The following is an 11,371-nucleotide window of genomic DNA, read 5'->3' on the forward strand; positions in this document are numbered from 1 at the left end:
GCTGTTGAATGATGGATGTATTTAATAAATTCCAAGGAAAATCTCTTACAAACAGCTGGAAGCAACAAACAGCCCCTTTAAATGTTTGGGGAAACCTAGACTGCATTCATCATTGGTTAGTCTCATTTTGTGATGTGTTGCAAAGCCCATCGCCATTGCGGTAAAGGCACATATATTTCAGTTTGAAATTGTTTTGAAATGAAAGCGCATTGAATGTAATGAAATGTAGCCAGAGGTTTTGACAGGAGAGATCCTATACTTTTACTTAACATAATATAACACAGCATAACACTATAACAGTATCACTATAAAACTATGATATGACTGAATGGCAGTTCATATGATGATAATATGAAGCAACAGAATATGCTGATACATGCTACAATAAATAATATGATGAAACTAAACAATACAATTTAAAATGATTCAATCACAATAAAGAACAATGTGACATTGCAATGCACTTCAATGCAACATAGCAACATAGCATAGAGCTAATGGGAAACGGGGATATATGACACCCATCATCTTCCCAGTGGAAATTCAGTTTACAGCACCAACATGAAGCATCAGCACGCTGGAGTAGCCACCGTTCAGTGACTGAATGACTGAGAAATGCCATTGGAGAAGGTGTGCAGTGTACTTTCAAGCAGCACACTGAACCTTGCGTGTGTTTTCCACAAGCTTGACCTCACTCATCCTGGGTAACACCGACACTGTCACTGAGAGGCAGGCGAAGAAAGTCTTCTCTGTGGAGTACAAGAAAAATGTAAAGGTCAAGGCCCCTTGAGGAAAAGGCACTTTGAGCACTTAGGTGCATAGCAGATGTAATGGCAATGGTTCGTGATGTTGCTGCACCCTGCAGCGAATGTCCAGTCCCTACTTCCATTAACATCTCTGGAGAGAATCATCAGAGAAACAGAAAAGAGGTGAAACAAGCTGGAAGAAAGGAAATGACACAACTAATGCCTCATATAAGCCCTGAGCCCTTCTATAAGAGTGAAAAGAGCCTCTTTGGCCTCTGAGGACCTCTATATGTTTTCATGATTGCCATCTGTGTGTTGCAGTTGCGTCTGTGCTCATTTGCACACCTGTATTTGTCTGCACTACGTGTCCTGAATAAAGAAAATTAGCACATCAAAACTGAAGTGAAGTCTAGAAGCGTTTCTGCGTGGGTTCATGGAAATTGGCGATTCAGTCTGCACATTTGGAGGAATAAAGGCTCCTCTGGACAAAAACTCCAAAAAGCTTTTATTGAAGAAAAATATTAACAATGAGCTCTTTAAGTAAAGATGCTTTTTTAAAAATTTTCTAAGTAAGTTTGCCCATGTGGACACTAATCTATGATGGAAGTGGGTGAAACCTTGATAATCTCAGTCAATACATGAAAACCTCTCTCACCATATGTATGACACCTCAGCCCTTTTATTCTAATTTACCATCCGCAGTTCCTTTCAAAATGGAGCAGGCAATCCAAATGGAACCTTCATTAGCATTTCATGCATAAACAACAGCCTTTTGGAAAGACTATTTAGGTGTATTTCCTGCCTAAGCCCCTCCTCCTGTGTCAAGCCAGTCTGGAGAGCCATTAATGGATGGTCAGACCACTGAATATCATCCCGGTCTTTTTCCCTTATCAGTATGTGATGAGGGCTTGGAAACCAGAGATGGATGAGCATTTCCCACCAGTTCGGAGAGGTGAAGGAGACGCCTACTGAAGGTGTTTTCGTGATAAATGTGCATGAGTCGTTGCTTCTATGCACCAATGAGGAAATTTAATTCACCAGTGTGATCTTACTCTTATCTGTACATGTAATCACTCATGCTCAGGGGTTCCTTGGGGGCTATAAAACAGGCTTAGGGTGTTTCCCCACTGCCACTTTTTGCTTTGTGCCACAATGAAAGATCTAATTAGTGAGGGACCCCCATCATGTGTCTTGTATCTGCTTTACTCCTGAAGAATAGCTCTGTGGCTTTAACCAATAAATGGGGAGTTGAACCCACTGTCTATGTCACCCTGGGAGGGGCACTTCTTTTGCAAAGCTGTTTGACCCTGTTTATGCCTGACTCTAATCTGAAGCAGTCCAGAGGGTGCCATGATGGCAATAAAACACCGACTACACCCTTTGCTTGTCACTGTTCCTGCCTTTGCCCTCCTCTGTGTAGCCCCCCAAACACACACTCAGACTGATGCAGAGCCTCCCAGAGGGGCACCAAAGAAGAGGTTATAAAGCATTATAAGCCAGGTTAGCCTACAGTGACAGCCCGGCTTGTTCCTCCTTCTTTCAGCAGGTCCGCATGCTGGGCAGTCCCAGGCTCTCATCCACTGTGCTGAATAGAACCACAGGGCTCTGGCTCCACAGAGATAGTGTTATCTGGGCCGCCACGGGGCTCCAATCGCAGCCGTGTACACACACTCTCAGCGGGCGGCACACACATCAGTATCAGACAAAGAAACCCATGTACCAACACAAACATTATGGGCATATAATGTAACCACACACAAGTGCATGTGCACAGGGTTGCAGACAAACAGAGACAAATGTGAAAGTTCACACACAGACACAGACACGCACAGTTGAGTACAATTGATGCTACTTTGCTCCAACACTTGACAGTGGTAGTGACACTGACGTTTCCTCTCCGGGCCGACATCTTTCTGTCAGTTGCTATAAAATTACCTTAAGCCGTCGCAGGAGCAGCCTCTTGATCAGCTGAAGTGATTTTCTCGATGCAGGGTGGTCACCGGTCACACGCCTCGGCCTCAAATCTGGCCACGGTCCCTGCTGTTTTAAGGAATCTGAATTATTCCACCCATTCCTGGAGATCTCCGCACATGACCTGTTGCCACTGGGAGGACGGGGATAAGCCGCATTTCACCCCTTTTCCTCCAACAATTTCAATTAAAAAGAGATTTGAGGTGGAAAAGCACATTTTCATACAGGGCATGCAAGCAAAATCCTGGAGGGGGTTGACATGAGAGGTGGTGCTAAGTTTTGAGGGCATTTTTGTAAAGCTACCAGATGTGTTTGATTTTTGTGGAAAATGTCATCATGTTTCACTTCATGTCGACCTGTATGCACGACCTTAAACTAGCTAATGACATTGCACTTGACTGCATAAATATGATCTGCCACCACTGCTTCAGCTAGCTCCTATATATTCCCTACACGCTTTACATTAAAAAAATAAACAGTCCCCTTGCGTATAAATTGACGATCTAACACCTATAAAACACTCACATATTTGTTTTAAAATCTCCATATATACACATCTTTAATTTCCTTTTCTTGAATTTGTTCTAATACACACACTTCAGTGTATTCTTCTGACTGTACAATGTGTTTAGTTTCCACAACAACAATTTGGAGTTGACAAAAGTGTTGATTAGAGCCCATTGTTGTTTGTCCTCCCATTAAACTGATTTGACCCTGAGGAACACAATCAAAACTTTTAATTAGCTGTAAAGAATGTGAACACGCTATACATAGTGATTGTATTTTCCATGGAACTCAGGGCAGATATAATGTGGTGCAAATGTTTACAGCAATGACCCGCTGACGGGGTCTTTTAGCTGCTGTGTTTCTATTTGACTGTGGCATCAACTACGAGTGCACCAAAACAACAACAAATAGTTAATGGGCCTAATTATAGTTCGATGAGTAAGTATGAAATACAACAATTGAGGTTTGTTATGTTGGGCTATGTGAAAAATTGTATGTTGTTGATGGTGATGTTAGAGAGAAGACAGCCATTTGACCAGGGCAATTAGATGTGTACTAATTTCCAGACTGAACCTCAAGTTTCTATAGTTGAGAACAGCTTATTCATCTCATTTCTTTAGTGCATTTTCACGCTGATCCTTTGTGATGATTGCCCCTTATTAACTGTCTGCTTGTAAGTTTTTTTGTTTTTTTTTTTTTTTGCTAATAAGCAATTGTTAGCTAGCAACCCACTAAACGAAGGTGATAAACATTATACAGGTGTTTGTGGCATTAGTTACCATTACCAAATGTTAGCATAACACATGGAGCCAAGGTAGTGAACATGGCAAATATTATACCTGCCAAACATGTTACACAGTCACTAAGAGTATGTTAGCATGCTGAATTTAACATTTAGTATTGGCATAAGCGATGTAGCATCTTAGTCCTATTATCTCTGTAACTTATTGTTGCATATTGTAAATATTATTCGGTAATTGTTAACACACCAAACTAAGGTGATGGCATGGTAGACTTTCTATGGGGTTCTTAGTATTAACATGCTAGATTTGTTACTATGAAAATACAAGCATTGGTGGTACAACTTAGCACACAGTACTGTGCCTCATCAAGTTGTTGCTTGTATTTCAATGTTATTTGTCTTTTCTCTTTTTTAAAATCTCTTCTTAACTCAGATTAAAACACTGTATAGTAAGATATTCATGAAGATGATTTAAGAGTGAGCATGGAGGCTTGTCTCAATATTATGGTTCAGTACTTCTCTGACATAGTTCCAAAAGAAGAAAAGTCATTCTAGAGGTAGACTTTGCTGTTATCTTATGTCCCATTATATACTGCACAGGTTTTATGGTATTATTTCTACCCCCTGTATGTTTTAAATACCAGGCAGGTCCAGGCCTGCCTGGGCTGATTAATGATAAACCCTGATAGACCTTTTATCTCCTGATTGCACACATAGTACTCTTACTCAAACAATAATCCCGACCACAGTGCTATGCTGCACTATATCACGTATATCATGTGTAGGAGTTCTACTCTCTGACATTTCAAGTGAAGGATGCATTTGATTGTTATATTTCTTTTTTTAATTGACACCATTTATTGCATCAAGGCATGATTGCATTTTCAAACAGCATTTAAAAAAGTACAAATGAAAATAACATGGTAAGATTAAAGAGTTCATGTCAACCAACATTAATCAGTATGATACAATAAGAAAGTCTGGCCTTTAAGAGTTGAATCCATGTATCACTTACAAACCCGCTGCCCAAATTTCTGATCAGATTTGTGAAAACAAACAAATTTTAAAAAGACATAGACCAAAGTAAGGACAAGAGAAAATCCATCACCCTGTGACAGAAAACAGAACTCTCCTCTTTTCTTATTAATCAACACAGAAACACCAGTGAACTGCATATTCCTTATCAACAAATTTGGCGCAATATCATCAAAAAAAATGCCCACTTATGTAAATATTTGAAAAGGAAACTATATTGAAGCAAACAAACTCTTGATTTTGACTTATTGCAGTGTGTAAAAGAGATCGGTATGAACAATTACAGCATATATGCATCATTTTCATTATGGTCAGTAAACTCTCAAAAGCATCGTTTTTTTAATACCATAAAAAATAAAATTAAACATCCTGAACAAAAGCTGTCCTGCTTTCCTAAAACTGCTGCCTATCAAAGTGCATAATGTTCGATTTCATGACTCTGTCTTCTTCTGCCTGCTCCTCTGCTTCTGCTTTGAAATACGTAACTGTAGACGAATGGCAAATGATCTTGCCTAGCTTCATGCTATATACTTTAGTGAATATATATTAAATCGACTATATAACAACATCATAAGTGAATGATTTCTATTACCGTGCTATGGAATTCTTTCCATTTCCCTCTGATAATGCTCATCTTTCCTCGTTACACAACACAGACAGTTGAGATGAATGGCTGATGTCACTGCATGTTAGTAAAAAAGTTAATGCTAATGTAGCACAATAGAATCCTGCACGTCTTCTCAGTCTCGTAGCGACAGTGCTTGTTTGTGGAGAGTGCTTTGATGGAGCGTGTTTAGGTTTCCTCGCTTTGCTTCTGTCACTGTGATCAGTTAATCAAAAACCCCAGAGCGACAAGTAGCTGCAGCTCATTCTCTATTTCCAACTTCTTCACGTTTGAGCTGCAGAGAATCCAACTTAAAGGTTGAGCATTAGTCCTCACACAGACAGCCACCTCCTCTACATTTTTCTTCCTTCTGAAAAAGTCATTTGGTGCTATTGATTCTACAGAGCGAGACAAGTCCATATGAAAATTTAATTTGGTATATAAACGTTTCTCTGTTCTATTGTCACTTCACTGATTTAAATGTTTTAATATCAGTGCTACATCATGTTACGCTCTGCTTTCTATAAACCGACCCAGAGGAGAAAAGCCAGGAAATAATCCTGGTGTAGACATTTTAGGACATCTTTGTTCGCTGAGTTTGCAGGGTAGGTTTGACATGATCATATTTCCATTTCAGAAACATGAAATGAAAAATAAATTACATATGCAGTGTGCATTGTAGAATGATTCAGGGAGAGGCAGAAGTCAAAGGGTTGCAGCTCTAACTACCACCAGTGTTATCCTTTCAGATAATACAGAGATGGACCAGCAATCAGAGATGTCATTAAGCATATGCAATTAAGAGTCAGTGTGGTTTGGTGTCAAAGGTCACATGTAGCTCTCCACTCGTTCCCATGGCTGCATCTCTGTGAAGAAGCCCTCACACAGACCGAAGCCCTGATCCAGAGTCAGAGGAATAGCCTGCGCCTCTTCTTTAATCTCCTCCCAGGGCTGCAGCACCAACTCCTCCGGCTGCTCTGGGAACAGCGTCGAGGCCTCGTCGAAATGCTGCAGCTGGTGGTGGCCGTGGAGCAGCTGGTCCTGGTCCAGCTGCTGCTGCTGTGGATGCTGCTGAGGAACGTGCAGCTCTCCCATGTTGACCGAGCACTCCATGGAAGCGGCGCCGAGGTCCAGGTAGCCGTAGGACTGGTGGTGGTTCATGTGCTGGCTCTGGCCCATAATGTCCCCTCCTCCGCACCACCTCCCCAGCCCTGCCGAGTGCTGTCTCCCCTGCATGGAGACCTCCAGCTCGCAGCCCAGAGAGCTCAGTGCCGAGTTGATGTCCAAATCCTCAAAGGTGCTACAGTTTCCGCCGAGGACGTCATCGAACACGGAGGCCAAGTCGAAGTCCCCCCTCAGGATGTCTGCTTTATTAGCCTCAGTGGCTAACAGAGGAGACTCTGTGGCCCTCATCGCCTTGTTGTTGCTGTTTTTAGAGGACGGGTGCTTCCGTTTGCCGCCCAACCCTTGGTAAGGGCAGCCATTTTGGGTGCTGTGATAACCCTGAAGTAGTTTGCTCTGTCTGTTTGTGCCACTGCTGCTGTTGCTGTAGTGGTTGGCGGACATCCTCCTGCGTTTAAAGATGCCATTGACGAACATGTCAGCGTACTGAGGATCAATCTGCCAGAAGCCTCCCTTCCCTGGCTCGTCTTTCTGTCTGGGGACCTTTTTGAAACACTTGTTAAGGGACAGGTTGTGACGAATCGAGTTCTGTGACAAAGACAAGAAAAGAAAAAAGAATTAACATAGACCCCAATGGCTTTGAGCAAAAAATTGAAGTTAGTCATGCAAAAACTGAAAATGCCACTCTGCATGGGAGACAGGAGGGTGGGTGCTGGGGGTATTGTTGTTGTTTGTATAGGGAAGCAAATGTACCTAATGAGGCTTTCTAGTAGCAGGCAGCTCTGCGCATTTCAAACATGATCAGCTGTGCTTAGCTGCCATCTCTCTCAGGAGCCCTCATTAACACACATGCTCACACACCCGCACACGTACACACACACACACACACACACACACACACACACACACACACACACACACACACACACACACACACACACACACACACACACACACACACTAGAGTGCTTTCTCCACCATTCCCCTCGGACTAAAACCCTGTATGAGCTCTCAGTCATACAGAGGATGGAAATTTCAGATACTCATGGTATAAAAATACTTGTCATGGAAATAATCAGAGGCAGAAATGAGCTTGAAAATGTTGTTTTCATATGTCAATTATCCTCTAAGACGTCTGTGATTTCTGTTCTGCCTCTCTGATAAAGGCCTGCTGTCCTGTGGCCTTGAAGATGTAGTGTGTGACGGTGACACTGGAGTCAATTCCCTCCCTCACCTCACCATTTATCAGCCTCATCAATAATAGAAGGAGAGTTATCCGGTCTCGGTTACCTGCCAGCTGGGCTCCGCGTGTCTGTAGTAGCAGAAATTCTCCGTTATCCAGTTATAGATGGTGGACAGAGTCACTTTGGGCTGTTTGCTGGCCTGCATGGCCATGCAGATGAGGGAGGCGTAAGAGTAGGGCGGCTTGACTTTGGGGTTGGTCTTGTAGTCGACCTCCACCGGCGGACTCGCCTGGATGGGGATCTGCGCGTACCCTGACGTGGGATGTGCGCAACTGGGGAACCTCGGTGGCGCAGCGGTGGAGTCGCTACCGGAGGTGACGGGGCTCCCGAGGTACAGAGGCATCCCGGTGGCGGCGGTGTCCCCGGCCGGAGGGCTGGATGGAGAGTCGGTGCCGGCTCTGGGGAAGCCGAGGCGCTTGAGAAAAAGGTGCTGCTGGGAGGAAGGACACCCTGGTCCGGCGCCGTTGGGTCGCTCCGTTTCCGCGCTGAGGATGGAGAAATTCTGAAGCCAATGAAGGCTGGTGAGGCTGTCGTCGAGTGGGGCAGATTCCGACCCAGAGCCCTGATCCTCTGGGTACACCGTCAGCCATTTCTCCTTAAACTTATTGGCAATGTCGGGGCTGGTTAGAACCGGCATCCTGGCTTTGTGTGCGCAGTGAAGGCTGAGAAAGGCGTCTTTAAACTGGCATTTAAAGTTCAGCGGAATCTTCTGGCGAAAGAAAAAGTAGAAGAAAAAACTGTTAAATTAATGCAAATCACTCCTCACACGCTAATGTCAAATAAATCACCAAGGTTGGAACATCTTTGGTCCAAATATCCAATAAAATCAGCACCTATATTAATCCAATTGCTGGCTAAATGATGCGTTATTTCCCTACCTCCGGTGTATCCTTGCTGGAGGAGATGCGCTGTGTGCACCTGTTGCAGTCAGTCCCTGCCTCTCCTCTCCAAGGACTCAGCGGCGCATCCAGTCTCTGCGCAACAAGTGCGGCGGGGGGAGTGCGAGGAGCATCCAGCAGCGGCTCATATGGAGGAGAGAGAGAAAAAGAAGCAGCAGCAGCAGAAAGAAGGCTCTCAGGACAGATCCATGACGACTCAGTGTTACTCATCCAAACGCACGGCTCTGCTGGAGTGTCTGTGGGAGGTCAGGACGTGAGAATGTGCGGAGGTTGTAAAATAAGTCGCTCATAAAGCCCGAGAGACTGCCCACCACCATCCCTTTAAACGCCTGAGGGGGGGTTGTGATTGGCTGGCTGGATCCCTGCGTGTCCAGGTTTCACTTTGACTCTCTCTCCCTTTTCCTATAGGGGGGGATTAAATGAATGTTAAACGCCTGGACACGGATGGGTGCAAACATGCTCCAGTAAAAAAGAAGCCAGTTTCTCCTCTCTTTTGTCTTTTATCCTCCGTCTCTGTCGCGGAAACTGGCTGAAATGTGACCTCTGCGCCGCGCGTCACAGCTCCCCCGCTGGCGCTGAAAAAGACGCGCCACAGGTCCCGCTGCTGGTTCACACCTGCAAGAAAAGCAGCTCACTTTAACTGATAAGACTGTGTTTAACATTCCTTTTTACGATAAGTGATACAGTGCTGTTTAAAAAAAAAAGCTAATTGACTCTAGTTTCAGCCCATCATACTGTGCGCAAAGCCTGTGCATTACGAGACACTTGTACCCAAATAGGCTCCTTACAGACATACACCTGAGAGTTAAGTGCTGATCAAGTAGCAAAGGCACAGTGGACAGGAGGTCTGCAAGGTAAAAAACAGGTGAATAATTGCAATATAGAAGAAAGGGGAGACTAATGTGTCACAGATGAAACAGAATTAAAGTGTTTCTAGCTGTATGGGAAGACAAGCTGCCTAATGGGAGTCTTATATGAAAGCATTCAGTCACTGTTTCTCTTGGATTCAAGTACAAGAAAGCTCTGCCTTTTAAAACTAGAAAAGCCTAAAGTCTTCATCAGTCAAATGTTTAACTCTCCTCACTTTTTTTTTCACGTGAATCATCTTAAAATCTTTCAACGCTCATTGTTACTAATGAGTGCTTATAGACTTGTGCTGAGCAAAATGCAGGAACAAAGACATATAAGCAGGAGTTGCATGAGCATTTGATATGTGCAGTGAATAACAGAATCCTTAACCAAGCAGAGTTAGTGTCATATTCTGCAAAGATTCCCATTGTATTCCAGTATTATTTGTGCATATGCAGAGATGTGCTGTGAATTATGAGACAACACTGCCACCCTGTGGATTATAGCCGCATCTACACTACTATCTGAGGCCTTAATCTGTTGACCTGACAAGCAGTATAAAAGCCTTGAAGGGAGTGTGTGCACTATTTCCCTGAAAACATCCACCACTGTTGTATACACCACTTCATCATCTGTAGAATCATGGGGGCTAGGGTCTATGTCAGCTGACTTAGGGCTGAGGCAGGGTTCACCCTGGACAATTCAGCGCATCTGTGCAGCTTAAAGATTTGGAGTCCATGATGACAGGAGCTGGCTCTCACCACAGGATGGATGAGAAGTAAAACCTGCTCCACGGCACTTCAAGAACCTGGATACGTCAGGCCAGCTGTTGCATCCCGTCAAGGAGTCTTGATTTTTCAAATGTTTCCAGGTTTATTTAGGTTCTTGACAAAGGACATGCTGGTGAGAGGCAAATGTTTGGACAGCTGTTCTTATTGTTGCCAGGCTTCCCACTGTCCTTCAGCAGGACCTGAGCACACATACAGTACTCTTACAGGGCGTCTAATGGGCTGAAAGAGGTGCAGTTTCCCCAGTATGTATTTCTTGTTAATAGCACAGTTGACCTTTACAAAGGTTTTAGTTCAGAAAACCCTTCACATACACTGTAAAAAAGGAATATTTGAAAAAATACAGTGAAAATCTGGCAGCAAAGGTGCCAGAAGAAATACCTTAAAAAACACTGACAACTAAAAACTGTCAGAACTAAAGAAATCACAGCAATTATCAATAAAATAATATTTTTAGTTGATTGATATAAAATAAAACAGTGTTATTTTACAGTAAAACTTAAAAATTTTTTTTTTAATATTTGTAAAAAAAAATGCAGATTTTTAGGTACACTTATGGTCTGTTTTTTTTTTTAAAGTCAACATGTGTAACATTAAATGTGGTGTTTGATTGTAATCAATCAAGTGCAATGCCATTCACCGTGAGCGATCCCGTCTCTCCATCTAATCCAATCCTTTGTTTTCTGAATTGTGACTGTTGCCCGTTCCATGCTTTATTCTCATTAGGGTCGCAGGGGACTGGAGTCTAACCAGCTGACTTAGAGGACACCCTGGATAGGTCAGCAGTCTATCACAGGGCTACATATAGAGACAATCACACAACTTCACACCTAGGGACAGTTTAGAGTCACCAATTAACCTCAG

The 11,371-nt window shown here is 43.4% G+C and overlaps 1 protein-coding gene across 2 annotated transcripts; it reads right to left on the bottom strand.

Moving 5' to 3' along the window:
- Positions 1–4,787: 4,787 nt before the first annotated feature.
- Positions 4,788–9,341, bottom strand: foxj1b (forkhead box J1b). 2 transcript variants are annotated; one of them, XM_055004201.1, is made up of 3 exons: positions 8,850–9,341; positions 8,018–8,677; positions 4,788–7,315 (listed from the first exon to the last, which is right to left on the bottom strand). In XM_055004201.1, exons 1-3 carry the CDS (start codon positions 9,078–9,080, stop codon positions 6,434–6,436), a joined length of 1,773 nt encoding a protein of 590 aa, XP_054860176.1. In that variant the 5' UTR covers positions 9,081–9,341; the 3' UTR covers positions 4,788–6,433. The 2 variants fall into 2 exon arrangements, with proteins under 2 accessions (XP_054860176.1, XP_023146841.3); XM_023291073.3 differs by having other exon boundaries at positions 8,018–8,680; positions 8,850–9,338.
- Between the last annotated feature and the right edge of the window lie 2,030 nt (positions 9,342–11,371).

This window comes from Amphiprion ocellaris, chromosome 18 (genome assembly GCF_022539595.1).
Source record: "Amphiprion ocellaris isolate individual 3 ecotype Okinawa chromosome 18, ASM2253959v1, whole genome shotgun sequence".
In the NCBI taxonomy this organism is placed as follows: Eukaryota; Metazoa; Chordata; class Actinopteri; family Pomacentridae; genus Amphiprion; species Amphiprion ocellaris.